Raw genomic sequence first — 27,015 nt, forward strand, 5'->3', positions numbered from 1 at the left:
CATATAGCATTACTGAATTTTTGGCACCCTGCATGTTATTTCATCCCCTGTGCCAAGGACACTGAATAGGATGGATTGCACAGACGAGGGCATTACCATTCTTTGTCATCAATTATAGTCCTGTTGGGGACATGGAAACTTTCCTTTGGTTTCAGAAGAACCTTCTTTATTTTGATTTTTTAAACTATTTTGTTCCAGAATGTATTTCCCACGGCACACTGTAATTTTTTAATCTCTTTATATTTTTTGATATAAAGTGAATAAGCAACCACTAGCAAATTCATGCTGAAGAAATAAATTGCTGATAACTTCTACCAAATTATTTTCTCCTTCCTATTGTGAGGCTTGTTTCGTTTAGTGATTTGTATATTGAAACTATTTTAGAACATTAATTTGACTTTCAATTTAATGCTCAGGATGCTGTAGTGGAATATGGCTTGCAATTTTTTTTTTTAATATACCAACTTACACATTATTTTTACTGATCATATCACATTTGCCTACTTATAAGGACTACTTTTTGACTTCTCAATAAATAGAAGACCTTCATTGTTTATCCTTCTGGCTAGTTCCATTCCAGCATCACTGATTTGGGCAGTAAAAAGAGATGGATTCTATGCCAATATAAAAATGTTAACTAGTTTGACCATGACAGGAGTAAAAAAAAAATAATTGGAAATGAATTGCTTTCATAGAATAAATTTGAAAATAATGATAATACCGTTCCTGTTATATTCTATTCTAAAACACGTTTTTTTCCTAACAGTTACTTCAGAAGTAATTGGAGCCCAATTATGCAACAAATTTGCTTGTTTCAAATTTCTGCTAAGGTGGCTGAGAGATTTTGACTCTTCTGTATAGCAAGAATACACCATCCTTTTCTGAAGAGAAAGACTCAGCATACAGGTAAGTATGAAGGTGTATCTGTGTATCAGTGTACAAACATGCATGCACGCACGCGTGCACACACATATACACCCCACAGACTGTATCTTCTAGAGTAGGAATGTCATGCCCTAGCCTGCTGGGCACAGGTATCAATCACCCCTCCTTGTTCCATTTCTCTTCCAGTGGAAGTCACTTGAAACAACAGAGATGTCTTCCAAAGGTGGCAGGTGTCATGTAGGAAGATACCAAAACAAATTAACATGTTAGAAGGAAAGCAGGATGTGGAATCAAATTGTAAGATTAACTAGAGTAGAAAATAAGAAGGTGAACAGATGAGAGAGGGACAGTGAAAATGGTGCAAGAACAGCCAAAGTTAGTCCGTATTAAGGAATGACTGCTGGGGGGCTGATTTTCACCCAACAGGGTTTATTAGAGAGAACAGGAGTTAGTAGTTGGTGGCACAGAACTTTCCTGTTTGAATATTTAGAGGGGAAACGAGGAGATGAAACAAGATGAAGACGTTGTGACCATTCTTCAGCAACAGCTGAAGTATCTCTGACTCTTTCAGGGCTGCCCGGAGATTTTGAGTGCCGACCTACTGCTGGGAGGCCAGGTCTTTTCTGCAGTTTTTAAAAATGCTAACAATGGATTTATTTCTTCCAACTGTGATGCAGAAAATAGAGCTCTAATAGTTCCCTCCCACGGTTCCCTCCTCTACCTTTCTGTCCTATCTTCTACTCCCCTCCCCCCAATACCTCACTGCACTTCCACCTCCCACTGCTTCCCTGCAGCAGCAGCCCCGGCCGTGGCTCCTTATTGCAGAGAGCAAATTTCTAAATTTTGCATAGTTTTCAAATTTTATTGTGAATCATGACTTTATATAAGCTTTTTTGCCTGACGGACTTTGGAATAAAAGGGAAAGGACCTTCTGATTCAAGCTCAGGTTTCTGCCACACGAAGCGCAGGAAATCACGTAAGCTCACTGAGCAAAACATAGTCTTTAACTTAAGCTAGCCTTAGATGCATCAGAGAGGACTCTCCCTATATGTGCCACTTGGATATTCAGAGCCCCAAGTCTGAGTCTTCAGTGTCCTTGTGTTAATTTTGATCACTGTCATTATGTTGCTCGTTACTTTGGCAAGGAGATGGCAACAGTGTACAGATCTGTCTTTTCCTAAATAATATGTGCAATTTACGGAAGGTTAGATGTACAGCTTATGTCAGTCAATAATTGATACAAATTTGCATCAGTTTAGGATTGGCCTATAGCTTTTTGGCTGGCATCTTATACTGTATCCCTATCCTGGAAATAGCTACAACTCAGTGAACAGTCTGTAAAACAGGAGTATAACAACAGCACTGATGGCTTCGATAAAAATATGTTCGGTGCCAGATTATGAATTCATTCATGCTGGTATAAAGCCAGAGTAATTCTGTTGATGTCATTGAAGTTACTTAGGCATTATATTATCAGGACACAGATCAAATTTTAACTCACGATTGGCTGCATATTGCTTTGTAATTTTTATGGATTCCCTTTTGTCTCATTTGTTCTCTTTATATCATATTTGTTTAGTTTGGCTAAAGGAAATAATTCAGGATTTATCCACAGACCTTGGTAATTTTTCTTTGGTCTAAAGACACTTATAGAAGCTTTGGTTTTGTTCTGAACGAAAAAATAAAATAGCCAGCAGGCTACAGTTCTGTTCTTTGTGTTTTATGAACTAACAGACAAGAGCTCCCATTCTTTGGATTTCTAAGGGATTTTTAAGGGTTTTTTTTTTTTAAGCTGAAAGGTGCTGCAAAATGATGATCTACTCTGTCTGTTTTCATCCCAGCAAGAAGAACCTTGGACCAATCCAGATACGTTAAATGCTGGAGGCCTGCAAGGTTGGGGCTTTTGCAACTCCTGTAGCTGTCAAAATGAATTCTAGCCAGAAATCTGGCCGCTTTGTATTCAGCATAATTAAAGCAACCACTTGGAATTTTTTCTATGTAAGGAACAGAACAATACGCATTGAGACTTTATTATTGAAAGCAGCTGCAAGAGAGGAAGTCTTACAGCCGTCGGTTAGTTAGTAAATTCTGCCTGGGACTTTTCAATACTACAGTTCAAATTCTCATGATCCTTTCTGTGAGGCTGTATGTTATTTTGTAATTCTACCTTTTTGTCTCATTCTTCCCTCAAGTATAAATCGTATTAAATCTACTGTGAAACCAAGTTTAGAAATATTTGAAGCCCTGCTTAGGTATTGTGGCTGTCTTGTGGGAAAATATGACTGGTTGTGTGCACTGCTCTTGGAAATTTTATGAGATGAGGATTGTAAAACCAGTAAGGGGAGGCTATAACTAGAATTCTTTATGAAAACTCCTGCCAACTTCAATGGAGTTGTATTTGCTTGTTTCAGAGGGCTTCAGCCGCTTTTGTTGAAATCCTTCCTGCCTAACTGGGGCACTACTACATCAAAATTTCATGTTGCTTACTGTGAGGTAAGGGAGAAAAAGGAAGAAGAGAAAGGATCATTCTACTCAACAGAATTGCAAATTTCTTATGGCATCAATGGAGAAAAGTGGATTCTTCTCGAGGCCTTTATATGGAGATACCTTCTTTAGTGCCTCTGTTTTTGCACTGACTGTGCAGAGAAAATAGGACTCTTCCATGTTAATATTGCATCATTTAATATGCTTCTCCAGTCACCGCCTCCAAAGGTGATCCATTCTACTTAATTTTGTTGTTTGACTCTCTCAACTGAAAGCACTTGGAGCCAGAAGGAGATATGAGGTGTCTCCATCTCCCTGGGATCCACAGTGCAGGACCCTCCTTCTGAGGAGACTGCACGGCATAATGAAATGTCAGTGCCTGACAGTGCAGAGCAATTAAGTTCTTTTCAGAGCTCTTCTTCAAAGAGATGGTGGCTCTGGCCTCCAGGCTCTACTCAGCCTCTCTGCTCTAGAGTGTGTCCTAATGACAGGAGAATAGGGTATCCTGGATGAAAACACTGCACCCTTTGAAATCTTGGCTGTATCTTTAGTGCTAAATAAAAAGTGTGGAACTGATCCCTGGCCTTGGTTCCAATACTGGCTAGTTTGTATCCCTGCTGCTAAGGACCGCTTCTTTTTAGGTAGGACTTAGAGAAAACTAGTTAGAGCACTGAAACCCAGAGCTAACAGTTAAACAGCATGGATGTACCTGAAAGTTGTATCTGCGCTATTAAAGAGAACAGGTCAAGGCAGTAGTCCCTGACCCATAGGACAAGTGGCACAGACCAATTTCTGCCCATACTGCTTAGGGCTAGCATTACACAGCATAGGGCTTTAGCTATTTTCTGAATCCCTGGTGATGTGTCTGTGATATAAGCCAAGACTGTTACTTCTGTGGGAGTTGTTTTTCAGTTCAGCGTGTCTGTAGTAATGGGAAGGATGTGCTGCAGCCCTCCAGAGTGGTGTTTACGTAGCGTCATGCAGGAGGTGTGTGTTGGATGTCCTGGAGTATGGTATAAGGGCAGCTGGATAGATTTGCAGTTGGAAAGCCTGCTGGGATAGTGGATGAAAGGTATGGTAAAAGGAAGGAAACTTGGTAGGGTCTTGCCCATGCAGCTTGTTGGGAGTGGTTTCAGGAGTAGCTATCCCCTAACTGCACCTTGGGTTTTGTCATGGAGAAAGCTAGTTTGAGATGTCCAAAGAGAAGCTAGGGAGTGATCTAACAGCAAAGCAGTCTGAATTATTAGGGATCTAGTGGCTGAGGTTACTGTTTGTCTTCCTCTTTCTTTTTTTCTTTTTTCTTTTTTCTTTTTTCTTTCTTCTTTTTTCTTTCTTCTTTTTTCTTTTTTCTTTTTTCTTTTTTTTTCTTTTTTCTTTTTTCTTTTTTTCCTTTTTCTTTTTTTTTCTTTTTTCTTTTTTCTTTTTTCTTTTTTCTTTTTTTCTGTAAGCAGTGTAGGCAGACCTCTTTATTTGCTGTTTGGGAGATAAAAATCATGGGGTGGAAGATGGTTAGACAAGTGAAACCATGACTCTTACTTAATGGTTATGATGCTCAGCTACAAAGAAGCAAAGCTGGGCGTCATGGCCCAGGTCTTTAGTGGGTGTTTACATTTTACATTAAAATTAAAAACCATCCATGGGGAAACGTGCATCCAAGTGGTTGCTCAGCTCCCTAGCATTCGATTTCAGTTGATTGCCTGCTGGACTCCTGATTTTTGCATTCTTGATGCACGGTGGCTCAATTTCCACAGGAAAGTACAGTATTTTCTTCCTCTACACTCCCCTTTCTCCATGATTTCTGATGGGGATGGAGTGTTCTGTTGGCTAAAGGGATCACAGGGCCTGCTCTGTGCTCTCAGCATTAAAGTGTTATACTGCAAGTGGGAAGCAGCAACGTTACTACAGCTGAGATTGGATGTAACCTTGATCGGATCTCATATTTGAGGCTCCTCTGAATGGTTGTGCCAGCATTCAGAGGATCCTTACAGTCTGGAGAAGTGAGCCAGCAAGAGCCTTGTTTATTTGCTTGAGTAAAGGTGGCAGAACTATAGGCAGTGTCAGTGGCCCACTCGCTAGCGCTGCTTGCTGTGGCATGTGCGTGTACGTGCAATGGCTACGCTGCTACGCAGCTCTCCCCAGACTCCTTTCAGAGCCATACCCATGTCCTCTTTGGGATTTAAATAGCATCGACATTTTAGCAGTAATGTTCCTCAGTGGATATTTTTTCCCACCTAATGTGTTGGGTAGCATTCTCATTTATGAGCTTGAATCAGATTACCTATCTCTCCCAGACTTTTGTGTGTTGATGTTGTTTTGTGTTTACACATACAATTTTCTTTTCTTTCTTTCTCACATGCTTGCCAGGTAGCTATTCTGCCATTTCATCCTTCTTGGCTACCTTTTCTTACTGGATTCTCTGCAGTAAACATTGCAGTTTGGGAGCATGAATAGGGAGAAATGACATTTTAGAATGGCTCTTCCAAGCTGGGTGACTGTGCCATTTCCAAATGAACGTGATGTTTTAATAGCAGTCTAAACTAATGTAACTTGATGACACTTCCATACCTGCTTTGATCTTTAATTTTCTCTGTTTTTTCAAGTTATACATGAAAACAAGATAGAAATAGAAGTGGGGAAAGGGGAAGCTTGTTAAAATCACATTAAATCAAGAGCTAAGAAGTTAACTGTTATGATGCCAAAACTGCAGCTGTGACAACAAATTTAAATACAGTGCCCAATGTGACTAAAACCGTGCAACTTAATCTATTGTTATTCGGATGCCCTATTTACGATGCAGATAATACAAACTTTAATGAAAACATATCTATTTTAGTTTTTGTTCTTGGGAGAGATTATGAGGCAAAGGTCTCCCATTTCCCCTTCATGGCAAACATCTCACAGGCCAAGCCTGGCCAAGCAGGGGATCTGTGGACTGCAGATCTTCCTCCCCAGCCCAACCATCAGGACTCTACATAATCACTTAAGTATAAATCAGACTGGTTTTTACTCCACTTCAGGTAAGTCCACAGTACTTAAATCCATAGTCTTTCGCTACTGAATTACTGACAGTGGTTCCCAAATACAATCTCTTTATTAAATAAACAGGGATCACATGACATACATTAGACTGAAGATGACCAGTGTTAGTGTAGATTGCTTCTCTCTGAAAAACACAAATTTGTGATGAGATGTAGTATGTATACAAGAAAGGAATTAAGAGGCACAGATGGCAGTGCTCATTTGTAGCAGCAGAACAAGAATGTAATTGTATCAACAAGTTAAGACCCTAGTTTGTGCAGGAGGACAGTGAAACACATCATATGGAGGCGCAGGAGAGAAAGTCACTAAAATATGAGCAACTAGCAAAATTTTCATGCTTTAGTTCATTGTCAGCTAGTTTAGTGAAGATACTTGAGCTATTCCTATGTGAACTAGTGTTTTAATCATTCTCTTTTATAGCTACTTTGAGTCTACTGTATGCTTAAATGCTAAGCAACAGGGAAAGTATTGAGATGTAAATCTTCAGTGATTCAGAGGAAAAAAAATCTCTATGGAAGATGTTAGAATCTCTATTAGGCAAAATCTAAACAAAACTATCCATGCCTCTTTCCAGACCCTTTTGTAAAATCTGTCTTTGCTTAGGATCTGTACTCTAACTGCAGGGTCTATGAGGATGGAAAAGAACAGAATAATAATTTTCCATCCCCAGATTGCAAGGTATGGAGATTATGGTGGTACAAAGTGATGTGTTTCCAAGCACACAAGTGGCTACTTTGAACAGACTGACAATTTTTTCAAACTTAAAACACACAAGCAATTAATTCTGACCTCCGTGTGTCATGATGGCATGCCTGATGCTGTGGTACAGAAAAATATCTAATGATAGGTTAGTTTCAGTAAAGTATTATAACTGTATGTTCTGTGGTTTGAGCTCTTTTGTTTTTATGCTACAAATTGTAAAACCACATCTGGTTTGCAATCAGGAAATTATCTGAATTTTGGGGGGAACAAAAAGTGTTGAAAACACATTTTTTCTCTGAAAATGCCCTAGATTGAAATCTTTTAGGCATTCAGATTGCAACAGTTAGCTCACTGAGTAGTAGTCAACATATGTCATTTCTTGACTATCTGGTTATTTTTTCATAATTTGTTTTTTTGTTGTTTCTTTGCTTTTCAACGGGAAGTTTTATATTGAAAAATATTTCACAGGATGCCTCTGTCCCCATGAGTCCCTGAACTGTTAAATGGTGTCATGTACTGTTTTGTTCAGCTGACTAACTACATCTACGTCTATAAAATGATTCAGTCTTCAGAGACCAGAGGCTCATCTTATTATTTTCTTCTCCTTAAATAACTCTTTAAGTGAAACGTTGAAAATGTAAATTTGGTTCATTGGATATTGACTTTTTATAAGCTGTTGTCATTCTGATTATGCTTCAGTTCTTCAAAAGTGAAGACTGTAAATATTAGCACAGTTAATGGAAATTGTGTGCGTAAACCTTAAGCACAATACTGGATAACTTTTCTTTATTCCTGGCAGTACAGTCCCATTTTAGTACCTCAGGCTTGATGGGATAAGAGAAGGATTTGGCCATAATGCAGCTTGCAGAATATATTTTTTAAAGGTCTCTGGAGCAGGGAGAGGAAAGTACTAAATTCATAAGAACTTTGGTTTAATAGTTTCGATTTTATGCTTTCCATTTTTATAATCATGTCAATTTTATAATGGCATAAGTAGCACTAGAACATTCAATCCTGCATAATCCAATTACTATTTCACGCACTCAGGCATGTCTTATTCTTAGATAGGGAAAAAATGACCAAGTTTGATTATTATGGATATGCATATATACTTGGTAGCATAAGTAAGCTATGTCATGATATTTTGCCAGTGTTTTCCTATGTAGCTCTTACAGAGAAACTATCTCAATGCTGTGATATGGAAAGAGATGATAGTTTTAAAAGATTATTTTATAAACTATAAAAGGAGTGCACTTGTTACAAGCAAATTTGTCAATGTCTCAAACAGCTGGAGCTTGACTTTAATTAGAGTGATATACCAGAATGCAGAGTTGAATTTAAGCTCATGGGGTTTTGTATGACAAAAAGAAGCTCATTCTTACTGGTTTCACAAAATACTGCGAAGTCCAATTAGCAGTCTGTTTTGATGGAAGTGCATTTTGCGGAGTGATTCAGCTGGACAGTGGTGTCCCCAAGGCTCTGCACTGGTTGTCTTGGGTTTTGATGCTTGCATGTTGTCTGCCATGCTGTTATTGAGTAAGACTAGAAACCAGTGTAATCAGAGCATACGTGTTTGTACTCACTTCCTTGCTACTAATACCACATACCTATTGCTGTCTGTGCTGCAGCACCAGGGCATGGCGCTGGACTACCTGGTGGAAGACATGTCCCTATGCTACCACACTCGAAGGAGATGATACGTTGGTGTAGGCATTCCTTTGCAGGCCAGTTTGCGAAAACAGACTGAAGTTCTTTGGGGGAATTTTCTTCTGTCCCCAGTCACAGTGATGCAAATCCCTGATCAGCACTAGGACTCTCAGAAACGCAAAGATGTATTGCCAGGTGAAGTTCAGTTGCGTAAGTCCCCCTTACAGCGACATCTCTATGTCAGGAAGAGTGAGGTATGATGATGTAAGCTAAGCTTATTACTTACAGCTGTTGCCAACCTGTGTTTGTGGATTAGTTCTCTTGGATGTCAGATGAATTGGGCAAGCCATGAAATTTTTGTCACAGCTCCCACTTAGGAGAGTATATTATAACAGGCACAGCAACACTGCTTGTAAAAGTGACATCCCCTTTACCACCTGTGATTTTTTCAGCTCTAGGAGTATGTTTATTTTTGTTCTGGATTAAGATTTGGTAGAGGGGCTTCTTCTGTTATTTTTAAGGCTGAAAATTTGCCTATTTCCTAGTTTGCTATGGGAAGGCTGTTGCTGCTTCTATATATTACATTTACTTAGACACTTAGGATGAGTTCCTTGGAAAAAATGCGCAGCAGTACGACATCCCCATAGGACTGAAATCAACATGCTGTTTCAATGCCATCCAAGCTAGCAAGATGGAAGACATCTTTCTGTATTTCTAAGAAGGCAATAAGAACAGATAGAGAGGAATCTTACAACCAGTTATCACTGATATGTCAGGGCAACCCAGCCACTGCAGAAACATGAGAGAAGTCCAAGGATGTAGCACCAATACTTAAAACAAAGATGGGTTGGTATTTATTTTAACAGGTATCCAGTGTCTCAAATTTCATAAACAATGCTCGTCTCTATTACTGAAATATAGGAAAAGTATTTTTTATATCAGAACTAAAGTTCAAATCTTGAATTTATCAGAGGGCCCTGGTGTTTATCTCAAGTCTCTGAGGTTTGGTACCTTCTTTAGGCTGAAGGGCCACAAAGTTGTCTCGTTGCATCAGCTACTGCTTCTGGGTTCCAGTCCAGACCCATGGCTATGGATCATTCTCAACACTCCTGCATTCTATGAGGACACCCTGAAAGTGTCATCATTCCCTCCAGAATTAGCTTTACCCTTACTTTTCCTTCAAAATATGCTGGGCTTCTTCAGGTAGGCTTCTTTCCTTGCCTACTTCTGCAGCTCTGGGAGCAATATTGATTATTTTATTTGGGAATTCATGAGACTGCCCTTGAGGGTTAATTTTCTGGCTTATCTGAGACTGTCCCTGCGTCTGGTTTTCCAAAATTCTGACTTTTTCTGAGTAAGTACTGGCAAATCCCATCCTTCCCTTCTAGTTTTTCCTTCCTGCTTCTCTCTTCCACATGACCACCTCCCTGCAGCATCTGCAATGCAAAGCGAATTCAGAAAGGCACATATCCACCTCCTTGTGCTGCAGCTGCCCGTGGCTTTAGGAAGCTGAAGGATGCACTTCTGCTGCTGCTCAGCTGCTGTAAAATGGTGTGGACAAGGCCAGTAGGATGTGCTGCAGGAACTGGAGGTGTATAGGAAGGCCAATTTCACCATGCTGTGATAATACTAATGCAATATTTTGATGAGCCCCCAAACGGCTGACTGACTGTCAAATTATGATGCTGTGTCAGAGTATGATGGTATCTGGGGAAAAAAAAAAAAAAACAGGAAGAAAAACTCATTAAAGTACTAACCTGGAGTTTCTTTACATGTATTTGCTTTTTTATCTCTTCTTTTTCTCAGTTTTTTCCTCCTCCTCTTCATTCCCTTCCTTGCCTTTCATTTTCACTTTTTATTATTTATAAAATTCTCTTTTATTATTTTCTTCCCATATTCCTTCTTTCATATTTTCTCCTAGCACTTGATTACATTTCCCCTTCCATTAATCAGTCCTTCCCCAGATCCTGAAATTTCATGGAAACTATCATTCTTGACCTTAAGGCCAGTTCTACAGTTTTACCTCTCTTGTTCTTTTCTTTTCTGCTTGTCAGGGGTAGGGACTGTTCCTTTCAGTGATAGAGTGTGCCAGTTGTGACTGCAACAAGCCTGAGATGGTGATGGAAAAAAAAATGTTGAAGCCCCCTTTCGAAATGGGTCAAGGGACACTACTAAGATCCAGCTGGATTACTTGCATAGTTTCAGAGACAGATTAGGTGCTTTAGCGAGAAGGTATTTTGAAGCAGTTGCAGCACTAATGTGACAGATGCGTGCAAATAGAGGGACAGGAAAGCAAGAGCTAACAGAGAGGAGCCCTGCTGTTCAGTGAAGTACAGTATGTTAGTGTGGTATCAGTAAGTGGCCGAAGGACAGTGAACTGAAATTCAGAAAGGAATTCTGGGAAGATGAGACCCAGATATTTTGCTTTTTTTCAATCCCAACCATCCTCATAAGAACATGATCATTTTTATATTTTTTTTAATGTTTGCGTATAAGACAAGAATGATGATGGTGCAGATAACACAAGGAAGAATCAAACAAGCTTTGAAAAAATGCAGTCACAAAAGTAGTCATTTAACTGAAGGAAGGATGTGAATGCCATCTTTTCCATAGATTTTAGAAGTAGTTTGCTCATGGAGCTGTTGGTTTGGTTTTTAGCTATGCTCAGTCAGGTTTTATAGCATTTGCCCGCACTAATTTTTGCAAGGTTTGAGTAAATCATGTTTCTGAAGAGCTCCAGTTCAGCAAAAGAGCTGTGATTTGCCCCCTCCAGCTGGCAGCAGGAGGCTTTCCCACAGTGATGTCTGGTCCTGGGACATCTCCCTAAGCCAGCTTCATTCATTCCTTGCTCCTGAGAGCTCTTCACTTGTGTGATGGTGCCGGGGCCCAGGCACGTGGCGTGATGCTCAGTGGACCCCATGGCTCTTAGTGGGACTTTCTGAGCACAGCCCAGCTGGAGCACCAGAGCTTGCCTGAGAGCCACTGCGCAGCCCTGGCAATGTTCTCCTAGCCCAAGAGAACACCAAGCAGTCCCTTAGAGGGGTGCATTTAAGGGGCAACAAGAATGAATTTTATAAAATCGTGAGTTACTGATTACATCTGAGTGTTCTCTGATGACATGTCCTTCTAGAAGACTTTCCTTGTTAAAAACAGCCCTTACTAATTCAGTTTATTGTAGCCTCATAGGTTAAACCACAGAGCAGATGAGTTAAATTGACATTGTTGGGCACTACCAGCAGCGTGGAGTTATGTAGGGTTAGAAAACCTCTTCCCCTCCAAAGTAAAGCTTTTGAGTTCAAAAATAAATTTAAGGAGTGCTTAACCCAGCAGAAGCTGCCATGTGAAAGGCGTGACATTCTGCTCGAGATCCAGGAGTCACCCCCCGACACACACCAGTTGCCTGCCATAACCACAGGCAGGGATGGTAAAAGATAAGGCTGTGCAGCTGGCACAAGGTGGGCTTGCATCACACAAGAACAGACAGAGACTTCATGGTATTTAGGAAGTTAATAATTATTTTTGAACTCAGAAATTTATAATGAAATTGAAACTCAATTTTAATTTTACTTTCAATCAAGTTGTGTCAAATTTAGCTAAGGATTATGTGACAGGCAGTCAGGCTGAACTGCTGCTCTGCACCTCTTCATTTTGCTTTCTCACCAGCTCTTGAGGAATACATTTTTTTTTTTTTTTTTTTTTTTTTTTGCATAAAGGTAGGGTGAGCATGCTCCAAAGAAAATACACTCCCAAAAGTCCTGCTTATGAATAAGGCTTCAATACCAATGTAGAATGCAAGAATTCAAGATTTGCACCACTAAGTATCCGATTTTGTTTGGGGCAGAAAAATGTTTTGCCTTCCTGATGTACTGCTTGTTTTCAAAGTCCTTTTTTGACTTTCTCTGTGACTATAGGAAGGATGTTGGGAATCCTACAGAAACTAGACAATCTTTCGAGTTCACATTGGCTTGTATAAATCATATGCTTGAACGTGAGCTAATCCCCAGAAAGGAATTTTCCCCCAGGCCAGGTTGGTGGGCATCTCTGTTTGCATTTTGATTTCGGTTTGTGTGTTTCTGTAATGTGAGTCGTAACTAGCTTCCTAGGGTTATCTGAACAATTTTGCTCAATAAACTTGGTGGTTCTGCCCTCATTTATTTTTGCCTTCTCCTCCTTTGGCCACTATATTTTGGATGGTTTTCAGTCTCTTGTACTAAATTAAATGGAGTGGTGGGAAGTATCGTATGAGATGGACATTGATTGAACTCCTCCAGTCGGAAATGTCTCTGGCATGATTGTGGTTCCTGGGGAGCGAACTGCCTGGTGTGTCTCTCCCTGCCTCCCCCACAAAGGGTTGCTTTCTTAGAAGAGCCTTATAAAAAGCTAACTTACTTAAGAGTGCCCTGTGGAGTTGGACTTTTAAATTGTAGAGAAACCAGACCATTACCCCCACTCTTCACGTTACCTTTTTAAGACAAAAATACAATGTCTTTCTTTCTTCTAGGTTTATTGCTCCTGTTCCAGAGGAGAGGTTATTTTTACACACTACTTGTGATGGGGTTTTTGCACTGAAATCTTTTTTTCCTTAGGTTGAAAGAATGTCTTCCTCTACCTTCTATTGCTAATGATATGTCTTATGTACCTTCTTTCCTTAACCAGTGATTAAGTGTCTCCAGCAGGTAGCAACTTCTAGATTATTCCTGCTGCTGAGTGAGGAAGGTATACTGACTGTAATCCTGGATTTAAACAGAAACCACTCTGCTCTCTTCACTCTTGTGATCTTACATCAGTTTACCAGTTATTGTTTCCTGTCATCAAATAAAGCAATAGCAAAGCTTTGAAATTATGTTGCAGCTTTTCCAAAGAACAATTTTCCTCTCTTTTGCTTCCCTCTTTCTGCCTCTCCCTGTATATTTGATAGTACATCAGCTTCCTCTTGAAAAGATCCCCAGTAGAGCACTTCAGCTATTTCATCTTGGGTTTTTTTAAAGGCATTTAAAAAAAAAAAAAAAAAAAAAAAAAAAAAAAAAAAACTAGCTCCTACAGCAGTTTGGTTGTTATGAAGAGCAATAAAAAAATCCTTCTTCCTTGGAGACCCAGTGTTGTATGCACTTAGGCATGCGGTGAACTCTGTGCCCGGGAGTATCCCCACTGAAATCACATTCAGTGGTACTGTTTGCACACACAAAGTTAAGCATATGTGTAAGTGCTTGCAAGGTAATGACTTTAAATCTCACCTGCAGCCAAAAAGATATGTGTTGCTGTACAAGAAGGCCAAACGAAGACAATTCTCAGTCCTTGTTATTATTTATTTATTACTTGTATTTCTGAAGTGGATGCTATATAGACATCTACACACATAATAAAGAGTACAACAATGATATTCAAAATAATTTCTGCACTCCACTTATCATCACTTTGACACAGGCAGTTTATTCCAGGAAATGGTCTGGCCCATTTCATAGCAACACTGGCTGAGCATCAAACATGGCAGAAACCAGAGGTTACAGGATATAATCTTAGCACAGTTTCTGAGATTAACCAATAACATAAACAGAACCCTCTATAGTTAGTTTTTGCTGTTACTTACAGCAGGACTGAAACTGAGCTTAAGCTGCTCCAGCTTTTTTTTTTTTTTTTTTTTTTTTTTTTTTGTAATTGCCTAGGAAATCCCAGCGTAATAGTCTTTTGAGTCAATGGGACTTTGACTGCTTACAGGATTGAAAATAAGAACCAGATAAGGACTTCTTCAGGGCAGACATATGGCCAACATACAGTGCAGGCATCTTGGATGAGGTGTCTTCATCAGTACTTTTGACTTGGAGAAGTTCTTCTGCATGGAATTGTTTGCAGCATGTGGATGGAGGAGGAGCTGCCTGTCTTGATGGTCCAGTTCTTCACATAAATCAGCAGAAATGCTGGCATGGGCAACATATATTAAATGAAGTTCCTGATTTTTACAGCTTCATCAGTTCTGCTGGAATCCTTTGCTTTACAAAGCTTCATGGTGAACTGAACAATGATCAGATCATAATGAGTGAATACTGTTCACTGCATCACGGGGTGTTCCTCTGGGCTTTGCTGGTATCAGTGAAGCATGCCAATCCAGATCAGCTGCAAAAAATGATTCTTGGAAAGCTTGAAAGATTTTTCTCCACAGCACCACACGGTGTCAATGAATTGTGCAATGGGAAGTCCTTAAGCATGGATTTTTCAGGGCACTGACTGAAGCAGAGAGGGAGAGATCACACCTCTTAGACGTTTTGTTTCAGGCTGTGAGCAGATTTTGCTATTCATCATCATATTAAGTTGCTAGTTTTTAAGGTGCATCTGCAAACAAAAAATTTAGAATGTACCTTTTTAAAGGAGAGACTGGAAAAAGAAGAGTTTATAAAGCAAAAGTTAACATATTTTAAAGGTATAACAATATAAGCAAGTTAATAAACACTGAGTAGCAGGTCCTAAAATCCCTCTCAAATTCATATAAGAAAACTATACATTGTATAAAATCAGCTATACAGTGTATAAAATCATTGTATAAAACCTGTAAAAACAGGTTATCTTTCTTTCTTCTTTAAAAGCCTCAGCAGTTTCTCCTTAATAGCAACATGGCATTTGGAAATACTATTTTCTAAATATACTTTATTGCTTAAGCTACAGAAATGTATTTTGGTAACAAGAATTTCTGCACTTCTTTTTCTCCTCTTACTTTCTCTAGGACTGTTGCATTGATTTCAATGAGTTAGTCTAGCCTTGTCGGGATGGAGAAGGAGGCAAGCCAACTTGAGAGGGACCATGTTCATAGTGTATATGAAAAAATTGCCCCTTACTTCAATGATGCACGCTACAAGGCATGGCCAAAGGTGCAGCAGTTCATTTCAGAACAGGAACCGGGCAGTCTGATTGCTGACATTGGTGAGTGAGATTGTTTATCATATTGTTAATGAGAAGGTAGAGATGTCTTCTCTGCCTATCAGTCCATACTTGTGGCGGAAGAGTTTTGATCTTGTCTACAACCTGTGAATCAAAATGGCCAGACTATGAAATTTGCCTCAAATTTTCTCCACCATTCATAGGTATATGAGGACAGTGTCACTTTTCCCAGTACCCAGTAGCAAATGTTGCCACTATTAATTTTCTTAAGATGTCACAAGTAGATTCTAATGTTTGTATGTAGACATGATAATTCCAGATTTTTAAGTCTTGTATAGCTCTCACAGTAGGTATTGTGTCTGGCCAAGTTGAAGTAAGTATCATGATACTGTCCTTAATGCTTTGGGGAATAATGTATTACAGTTTTTAAATCCTGAAAGTTTGAGATTTCCTAAATTATAGTAGGGAGGCCTGCATATTCTGCACCTATTCTACAAGTGGAAATCATGCTGCTTGCCCAAATAGGATCTGAGATGGCTTTGTTGTCACTGCTACGTGTCTAACCTAGACTTCTAAATAGCTTTTTTACATCTTTTTCAACCTGTAATCCTTTCCAGCAACACCCTGTGCATAGTCCCCTTCCTTTTACTTTTTTAAGTATAAGATAGCAATGTTCATGAAAGAGAAAATTAATGTCTGATGGTTGGACTAATATTATCTTGTTGGGTGTCTTTCAAGCTTTACAATATGCTTTTTTTCTGGTTTATCGCAGTCTAAATGCTGGGCACTATGTTCATACCAGATCTTGGCAGATTTCACAGTGTTTTCGATGTGAACAAATAAACGCATACTGTGAGCCACCACACTAAATTTTTACCAGTGATGTCACAGACTTTTAATATAAGCTTGGACTTGATTCCTGGGCTTTGGCCCATGGAGGCTGCTGACATGGTTTTGTTACCTCTGTGGTCAGAAATGAGTTTCATATGAGACAAGGTTGCCAACATTGCTGCCATCCAGCTGTAGAGGAGTCTTACCTGCCAAGCTCTCCCCTATCTTTGCACACCTGGGAGCAGGCACTGGCACCAGTTCAGTAGAGATGCTTGTAGTATTTGTTGTTGACTCAGACTGGAGCCTTTCCCTCCAGAAGTGAAGAGCAGAAAAAGTCTACATTTCCAAGCAGAGCTCCAGGATAGTCCTCTTTCTTCTTTTTCTCCTCAGAAAATGGTTTCTAATATTAGCCAATGACTGGCACTGCTTAACAGCACCTCTTCTCAGCTTATACTGGAGTCTGTTTCATAGCCATGAAAAGGACCATGAGATTCCCAGATATTTTCTGGATGTCTTCCTTCTGTTCATGGCAGACAGTTAATCTTAGAGAAGCAGTTAGGAGCAGACTTCTACCTGCAACTGAGCAATGACTCATGTCCTATTGAAATAGCCTAACAGATTGACAGGGCTGGGAGGCTCCACACTGAACATAGGAACCCACACAGGGTTTCAGAATAGGTACTGTGGGATGGCTGTAACCTAAACAGAGACATTAAACATTTAGAAGGCTCCAAAATAAATGTAATTTAAAAAAAATTAAATTAGGGATAAAATCTGGGCTCTGACCCAAGCTTAATATTTGATGTAAGCATAGCCGTAAACAGGATGTGAACTAAGATCTGTACAAGGTAAACGCTATTATGTTGGTTCCATGCATTTACCTCTCTGATCTTAATCTGAATGATGATTTTTATGACGCAAGTGAGAAAGGGAGGTTTTAAAACTGATAGTCTACTTTAAAAGGCACTGATTTTGTGCTAAGATCCAGATAATTCTAAAAACAGATTATCAACTTTTTAAATAATATCTGTTTTACTATTGTCATTAAAATGGTTCTTATCTAAAGATGTGTGCCTTTATTTCAACATAAGAAGTCTTTCAAGTTGAGAAGGTCTAAGTTTCCACGTCCAAAACTCCCATCATGAATAGGAAACTGCATGGAGATACCAGAAAAGGGAGCTTTGTTGTTGTCATGGTGACAGCAATTAGCAGTAGTTAAACAGCAAACAGTGGATTTAATGGTTGGGTCTAATAGTGACTTAATTACTTAGCCTCCTAGCTTGTCTACAAGCATTTCAATACACAGGAATAATTTAGCCCTGTGCTCCCGCTGCATGATGCTTTCACTTAGTGTTTTGTGACTCTTACAAGTAGAATTGCAGTAGCATCATTACCATAAATGGTTTTGATTTTGTATGTGGTGGGAAGGCCACGGTAAATGCACCCTAGCAATCCCACTTGAACACCTCCTGTCAGGCAGCAGAGAGAACTGAGCAGTCTGTGCTCATTGAACTATAATGGCAAAAAATAATCTGAATTCCACCGCAATCATGTCTTCTTTAAAATGGTAGAGAATTTCAAACTGTTGAGGCCACTCGAGGGCGTACGTCATCGCTAATGTCAGGAGCTCATTACCTTTTGCACAGACGCCAGATGACCACCTTTCTTTCTCCTCATTCTTTCTTCAGGCTGTGGAAACGGCAAATACCTTCATATCAATTCTCAGGTCTATAAACTGGGTTGCGATTACTGTTTCCCGTTGGTAGAATCGGCACGAAATGAAGGCCATGAAGTAATGGTATGTCACAGCCTGTGTCTGCCGTATCGAAGTGAGTGCTTTGATGCTGTCTTATCCATTGCTGGTAAGTTTGTGTACTGTCAGCTTCTGTAGGCTAGACCTTTAAAGGGTCTAAAGCATTTTGGCTGCCTTTGCAGCCCCTGTTAAGTTTTTTTGTCAGTGAGCAACAGAATCTTTCGGGCTGTGTAGGCCAGGGAAATCTATATTACCACAGTAATTTTATATTATTGCAAACTCACAGTGAAAAGCTACAAAATGAGTAAGTCATACGGATACAAGCTGAGTTATATTCTTGTGCAAGCACAGCTAAACTATAATGTGGAAAAAAGGAAAGGAGAGCCTTATTTATGCTTTATGACATGGCACAAGTTTGAAATGTTGGCTCTGTCAGGAGGAAGATATAATAACATTTCTTAGGAACACCTGGGGAATTTCTTGTAATGGAAACTACTGTGGAAAGGGCTAAACCGGAGCATATTCTGGTTGAGTATTTAATACCCTTACAGCCAAATATTTTGGAGCTTTCCAGACACTTGTTTTCACTCCTATACTCCAGCTCCTTTTGGCCAATACCGTCATTTTTGTGCTTATGAAGTAGAAGGACCCTGACACCGACTTGCCTGGAAAATAACCCAGCAAAATAAAAATGCTGCTTTTAGCTGTATCAGTTAGCCACTGCTTCACTCTGGCAAACTTCTTTCAGCACAATGAAGAGGGATAACTCAGAAGAAGAAGGAGCCAGTGACAAAGCAAGCAGAACTACTTATTTCAACTGCCACCTTAAAATGTCCTTTCCTCATCTTTTAAGATTTTTCCTTTTTGTTTATTTGCCCTTTTCAACCTGACTAATGATAGAGAAACTATCTGTCTTTGCCATTTTTAAGGCAGATTTTGAATGCTACTGTGGCTGTAGCTTTACCCCTTGCTAGTTCCTCTTAAATTTTGAGGGTTCCCTTGTTTTGGGAGTCTTGAAGTTACTCACCCAACTTCTACAAGTCAGGTACTAAACTTATATTGACTAAAAGAAGGACGCTACTGGAAATAAAACAAACTACCCTGCTGAACAAAATTGATTTTCTTTTTCTCATAAACTAGGAAGAGTGAAGCTCTCTAAATCTTGTTAAATCAAAGTAAAATGTTAATACCTCATATCTCTTGAAGTTAGCAAGTAGTCTTACACAGCTTCTTCTCCATATCTCAAGTGACTTTTTTTAAAACTCTAGGGAACTTTACTTTTCAAGTCCAGGTCCATGTCATATAATTTGACATTTGGTGGTATTTCAAGAGCGCATTATTGATTGTCTCTGGTACATCATTCAACAGGGCTCTGAACCACTTTTACTACACTGTCTAAGAACCTTTCAGTCATGAATTAAGAAAAGTGACCAATAGCTAACGGTCCTTATTATTAGATTTTCACTTCCTCTGCCATGTTGAAGTAATATCAGTATCAATATCTCTCAAGGAGAACCAGGGGAAGGAAGCGCTGGGCAAGCCTGATTTGCTGAAGAGGCTATGTAAGCACTGCGCAAATGTTTTCTAAGCATTGGTGTCTCTGGGTCCCCAGACTATTTATGAGATACAGACTGCACAAAAGCAGGGTAGCTGGGGTGAGGTTACTGTTGGAGACATCGATGAACCATAGATCTTCCCATCCAGAGAAAGCTGAAAGCCCTGTTTTCATGGCTGCGGTGTGAGATGCAGGAAGGCACTAACAGGACAAACCAGATGGCCATGGAGTGTGGCCCTTGCATTAAAAGGGACTATAACATAGCTGCAAATTACAAAGTTTTCTGCCACATCCACAACCATGACAGATCATGCAGGAACCATAGGAGGTCATGCTCCAAAGATCATGATTCCTTATTACTGCTGAAAAAAGCTTGAAAAATATGGCTTGGATGCATTATAAAGCTTCAAGAAAGGCAAATAAACCTCTCCTTGATTTAGTTACATATTTCTTATTTTTTAATCAATGATTTTGAAAACACAAATCATCGTTTTTAAGTGTGTGGCCTGTCAGCAACATAAATACTGGTATTCTCACATTTCTTTTCTATTCTTTTTCTATTTCTAGACTTTTCTATTAATCTAGATAAATAATTTCTTTCCTGCAAATGCAAAGATGAAGACATAATATTTTCCCCTCTTGTTAGGGTATGCTAGTCACATACTCAAGTCAGTAGAATTATTTTTTATTACTGAACTATCTTAATCAGCCTCTTTACCCCAGTGGTAAAAAAATGGTGAATAGCATCAGATGACTTTCCTTGGTATTAATAGCAATATGTGAAAATTAACTTCAGTTTAATATTGATCTTTTAGTTATGCAGTAATGTAACAGAGAAATTGAGGAGAATCTAAGGGAGGTAAAACTGTCTAATCTTCAAGTTTACACTGTCTGTGAATGTAGTCTGCATAATTACAAATAATATAATTCTTTATGGAGGGGTGGAGAGTCTCTTGGGGACAAAAATCCAAGTAAAAAGTTCAGGAGAGCTTCTTTATTCTACAAGGTTATGTCTTAATGGCAAAATTCAATGATACACTCCGAGTAAGAGGAAATTAAGTGATAGTGTGAGAAACAGGATCATATTAGTGTTATATTGCATTATTGAGCTAATTAACAGGAGTGTAACATTGAAATGCCATCATCATATTGTTTCTTTACCCCACAAACTATTTCTGTACAGCCCTGGATATTTCTGCAAAGCACTGAGTTTTATCATATAGGTATATCGTTACTAACTGCCAGTTCTGCTAAATTCCATTTCTCATAAGGATCACTTGGGAATACATTTTAACAGTTTTTCAAATTTTTTTTTCCAGCAAAAAGGCAATATGTGTAGAATATGATATTCCCTAAAAAAAGCACTATTAAAGGCACAACAAACAACCTTCCCAGTGAAAGCAGAGTTTAGTAGTGTCTGGTATGGTAACATAAGGAATTCTTTAATGCCATAAAAATTGAGAACTCATATAAAAAGAAGAGCTACAGCTAGCAATAATTATAAGGGATAGTGTGAAGGACCAAAATCAGAGTGGCTATAGCGTAACATGAATACACTAGTAAAAGATTTATAAATGCACACAAGGAAGAGAAAAACAAGTGAAATATGAGTCCATTCGTCAAAAGGAAATAATGGATGCCAGAGAAAAAGCTGGAGATGGCCAGTGTATTTTTCTTTGGTCTTCCTGAAAAAATAATTATGGTCATCAGCTAGTTGGCAGAGTTTAACCAGGGACTGGAGTTTAGAATAAAAAAGGAAATAAGAAGTTAAACAATATTTAGGCAAGTTAAGTAATACAAACTGTGAGAAAATCATGAAATTCATCTTAAACTACTTGAAGATTAACTGATGCAGTCTCTGAATTGGCAGATTATCTTTAAGATCTCCAGAAAGTGGAGAAAGCAAATACATGTTTCTGCAAAGAAATTAGAATAAATAGGATAAATATTTTAATGTGCAAGAAAATACAGAATAATAAGGGAATGGGAAGCAGTTAACATAGCTGACAAGCCAGTCTTCTTTCCTTCTTTAACGGGGTACTATCCCTATGGACAGGATAGCAGGAACAGACATGGTATAGCTTGATTCTCGTGACATTGTAAGTAAAATAAGTAAATATAGTTAAGAATATGGCAACACATAAGACTGCAGAATCATTCTCAGAGTGGATCAGTGGTTCACTGTCCAGTCAGAAGGCATTTCAAGTGCGATTCTCTTGGGATCCATCCTACATCTGTTTCCATTCAAAATTCTGATGAATAACTTTGATGGCAGGCAGGAGAGTGTGCTAAACAATTTGTGAATGACTCCTACGTAAGAAGAGCTACAATTCCTTTGGAAGATGGGATCTGAAATCCAAACGATGGAGAGATTGCCTGAAATCAACAAGATGAGATACAAAAACTAACAGGAAGGAAGTATCATGCTTGGGAAGGAAATGTTAAATGAACAAAATGAGAAATAAGGGTCAGGCCAGGTAGACCATAGGCCAATATCATTCTGAGAGATGGTGACAGAACTGCTGTATGGAAGACAGAAACACTGGTTACTCTCCTGTGCTTGGTTCCTTTGAGGTCCTACTTGGAATATGGTATCTGTCTTGGGGGATCGAGCTTGCCTACAGAATGGAGACACTATAAACAAATTAAGCTTAGAAAATATTAATTAGGAGAGGAAGCTGAAGGAACCAGGTTTAGTTAGTCAAGAAAAAAAAAAGAAAAGGCTGAGGGAAATGTAATAGTCTTCATATACAAGATTTTTACAGAAAGCTAATCTTTCCTTTATATAGGAAAGAAAAATGAATAATCATCTTAACTTGCAGCAAAGGTTATTTACTTCAGCTATTAAGAGGCTTTTAAAGGCAGGTTAGACCAATATCTGTCAGATTTTGCCAAGTACTTAACTCTGCCTTGGAGCCAGAAAATGAACTACATCTATTTTTCTTTATCTATTTTAATTTAAAGGCCACCTGGTCTTTTTGGAAAAAAAAAAAAAAAAATCATTGACTGTCCTATATTCTATTACTGTTTAATGTTAATACAGCTCCTCTCACAGCAGCCAGCTGCCCTCCCTAATGAAAGTTAGAGGTGCAAATTACTAATAAAGTCTGAATATCACAAGAGGGTTCAGAGGCAAAAGATTAATGCCATCCATAGTGGGATTTTCTGGTTTTGATAAGGTGACCCATGGACCTTTGCTTCTTTTGAAACATCTGCAGGCCCTGATTCCAGCTTTGGGCTCATCAGTGTTACTGTTTTATTTAATGCAAATAATACATTTATTCCTAAATAAACTATGGCAAATTCTTATAGACGCAGAGAAGCTCCAAGATGACAATTGGAGCCTGGGGTTGAAATTTGCAGGCTTTATTTGTAATTCACTCTGTTTCTCTCACTGCGCTTGTCAGCTGGCAGTGTTGTGTATTAGTGCAATTCGAGCCAGCAGCCAGGAGCCTGACTTGTATCTCACTTACTTACTTAAATCAGGATCTTCATGTTCCTAACGTTAATATATTCGTGCAAGTTATAATTGATTTATCAAAAATATCCTAGTTTTATTTCCAGAGGATAATGTATAGTTATCCTAGGATGAGGTCAGGTCAGAAAACTTGACTGAATCTTTTCTTCTTAGAAAAGTGTGCATCATGAAAAAAACCCAGCTCTGCCTCATGTGTTCCCCTTTGTTGCTACAGGTTACTGAAGTGTAGAACTAGAATAAACTCCAAACATAGCCTTATGTTTTGTTTAATTTTCACATTAGCAGTCAGGAGCCTGTTAAGCCTTTTTAAATGTAATTATTTATTTTAGACCTCAATTGGCCATCAGTAGTCTTATTACTGTTGTCGTGTTGACAGTATATCTGTTTTAAAATCTTAGCTACATGCTCTTAACAATATGTTACCTGGTTACAAGGTCTTAACCAGCTGTTCCATGTCATTAAAAGAGGTGACAGCTTGTCACTGCACAGCTTTTTAATATATGACTGTAGTCCTCGGGTCTCTCAGCATGCAAAGCAACACAGCCATGGTCTTGAAATGAGGAACAGCACTCAGGGCTCAACAGCTTCCACATTTGCTTTTTTTTTTTTTTTTTTTTGGCAGGTTTATGCTGTCACCTAACAGGCTTCCCAGGAACTGAGCACGGAATTTTTCATTTTATAATACAGCAAAATTATTCTCCTGCTGAATAAGATATTACAATCCCAATTCTGAAGGTCTTGCTTTGAGTGTATAGGTATGGAGATGTGACACTTAAAGTGGATGCCTAGCTGAGTGCCTCCAGTGCCTGATGAGATGCATCAGGTGTGTGTGCAGTGCAGGGGAGGAGTAGGGTGCCCCCAAAAGAAGTTTTGAGTGCTCCTGTGAAACTGAGCCGGGCCTTGCCTGGAATTAATCTGTAGTAAACAGTAAGTACAGCTGGGGAATGTCTGAACAGACACATCTTGGTGTTCATGTATCTGAATTAAGTGTGTATTTGAACATTTGTTCACTGAAGATGCAGAATGCCAAGGCCTCCTTTGGTGTGGGAATCTGAGCTTAGTGTTTTTTAAATATGTCCAGAAGAGATTGTGCTTTTTTTCTTTTCTTTTTTTTTTTTTTTTTTTTTTTTTTTTTTTTTTTTTTTTTGGTGTAGCCTGGTATGGGAGCATTCGTCCAGAAGCTGAGAGTGAGATTCAGTTCCTTCCTCAGGAACTGAGGGTTTTCAAGCCCTCATTTCCAATATTCAGGAACATGTCCCAGCCACCCAAAAAATGGCTGTGTTGAGTGAGGAAAACCTCCACCAACCATTAGAACCTGCAGCCAAAAAAAGCCAAAAGGAGATTGAGCAGAGGGAGCACAGCCCTGTGCCTAGTGTGTAGGAACACATCTTGGAGGGAACAGCCCTGCTCTTTGCATTATTTCTTCTTTATATACAATGACTATGTAGTGGAAAATGCACAAGCAAGATTAAGTGGTACTAGAGAGCAGACTTTCTGAGTCACTGATTTCTGCTCAGATATTTGGTGCTCAAGTAAACCATATGAATCCCTGCAAAGCTGGATCCTGTTACATCTGCGCGGCTTCACTATGAACTTTGCTTGAGAAATGACGGAAACACACTGAGCAGAGATAGGCACAATCCCTTCAGTGCTTGTTTCTGCCATCCATCACACAGCTTTTTAAAACCAGCGCCATCAATGTATGTTCTACGTTAAGCTTTAGTAACCCTGGACTCTTGTCTAGCTGCCTGAGCAAGACTGAGAGACGGTGCTCTCTGAATCCCAGCAAGTCAGTCCAGCAGCTGAGCCACCACGGTACTGCTGTGGGCTAAGTCCTCTCCAACCAACTCTAGCCAGACCTTGGTTAGTGGGAAGAGGGTAGGAGAAATTTGAGCTCAGAACAGGGGCCTTGCAGTTGGAAAAAAGCAAAAGAGGGGAAAGGCTTAAAGAGCGCTGCTCCACTTGACCATATCTTATAAACCTGTTCTGCTGATTTTAGGTACAGGTCTCCCCACATCTGTGTGCTTGTGACAAGCATTTCAGAATTATCTTTTCTAGAAACACATAAGTAAATCCACTGAAACCAGTGTAGCTACCCAGATGCTTAAAATAATTATATTCCTGAATCAAAGCTTTAATAAGTTAATTAAATTTCATAGTTATAATGATTTTTATAAAGGCAGTATCCTCATTTGCTAATGCCAGCTATACCTATGGGAAAGTTAAAGGCAAAAATGTTCCAGTCTAAGTAATTAAGGAGTTATGTTTTTAATAGAAAAAGTTTTAATGGAAATACTGAAGTCTTTTAAATAATTCTTTGGTATACTAGTATTTTTCATCTCTTCTTTATTTTGATATCATCCTAATGAAAAGAGTAACATTTAACTTAGAATCCTGCCTTCTATATGTGTTCCAGTTGCTCCTATTATTAGAACTGACAAAGTGACATCTGAAGTGTATGTACAATATATACAAAAGAGTCTCTGAGATAAAGATTCTGTGATCCTTAAATACTTTCCAAATGTCTCTAAAGAGATTTAACTTCAGTAAGGAAATTTGACAGAGAAAAGTAATTTCTGATTACACAGATTTCTTTGCTATTTAACAGGGTTTAAATTAAATCACTGACCTAAAATGCTCATTTTGAAAATGACTTCTAAAAAAAATTCAGGCAAAGTTGTTGATGCTTTCAGTTTTGTTCTCTGAAGACAGCTGAAAGATATAAAAATGTATCTCACATTGTCTGCTTGTTCTAAATAATCCCTTTTAGTAGGATTAGTCACAGTATTAAATTAAGAGAAGGAGCAATTCATTATATTCTTATGAAATGAAGAAAGGAAAAATCTTTGAAATGCTCTCCAGTCCTCCTTACCCCCTCCATGCAAAATCTAAATTACATATGTATCTTTTAGTTATGGAAAACTCTTCAATTTTCCATTAAAACATAAGTGGCAGGAATGAAGAGTACATGTACAAAAGTAATTTGACTTTTAGGTATACGAGGGGAATGTATGGCCAAAATGGAGTGTTTAATTTATAACAACTGCTATTCTACAAAGCAATGTCTTGCTGCTACAAAAGTTGTCAGTGATTTTGGACAAACACCTAAGCAGAATCTAATTGATGCCTATTACATACATATTTGGCAGAGCTGGCAAGTAACTGGTATTGGAGCAGAATTCTATGAAAAAAATCGCTAAAAATCATTGTCAAGACTTTTACAGGCTGAAAACACGATCCTCTACACAGACAACTGGGAAGCTGAGCATGACTGTTCACCCAGAATTTAATTTTTCTGCAAATTGCTTCCTGTAAAATCGATATTTTTTATTACTTTGCATTATTACTTTGCATCATGTTACCCCCCCATGAATGCTTTAAATCACCCCAAACAAATACTTTTGCATTTAGATTCCTTTTTTTGCAATGATTTGTTTGGATATTAAATAAATTTGAATGTGTTCCTACTTGTCCTTATCATCCATGTCATGGTGATATGATCAAGATAGACATATGAACGTCCATCACGAAAGCCTTTTTTATTGTGAATTTAAGTTTTTTTTTTTTTTTCTTTTTCTAACTATTGCTATGAGCATATATAAGTGGTGCATAGCAGCTAGAAAGCATGGAATGTTCGGTAGGAAAAGAGTGAGGATTACCTTCTGGATGAAGGGATAGTGGGCAAAAAGCTGCAGAAAACAACAGTACAATAACAAGGATATCACTAGCTGTCTGATAAACAAGGCGAAAATGACAACAAAATATTAAGAG

At 38.7% G+C, this 27,015-nt stretch overlaps 1 protein-coding gene across 1 annotated transcript in view; it reads left to right on the forward strand.

The window, feature by feature from the left end:
• The first annotated feature begins 788 nt into the window (after positions 1 to 788).
• LOC134141023 (probable tRNA methyltransferase 9B) overlaps positions 789 to 27,015 on the forward strand; it is a 31,528-nt gene continuing 5,301 nt past the window's right edge. The window contains exons 1-3 of the mRNA XM_062576887.1: positions 789 to 906; positions 15,473 to 15,669; positions 18,147 to 18,320. Coding sequence (XP_062432871.1) covers positions 15,516 to 15,669; positions 18,147 to 18,320 — 328 coding nt within the window. The 5' untranslated portion in view covers positions 789 to 906; positions 15,473 to 15,515. The remainder of the gene's footprint in view (positions 907 to 15,472; positions 15,670 to 18,146; positions 18,321 to 27,015) is intronic.

This window comes from Rhea pennata, chromosome 1 (assembly GCF_028389875.1).
Source record: "Rhea pennata isolate bPtePen1 chromosome 1, bPtePen1.pri, whole genome shotgun sequence".
NCBI classification, from domain to species: domain Eukaryota; kingdom Metazoa; phylum Chordata; class Aves; order Rheiformes; family Rheidae; genus Rhea; species Rhea pennata.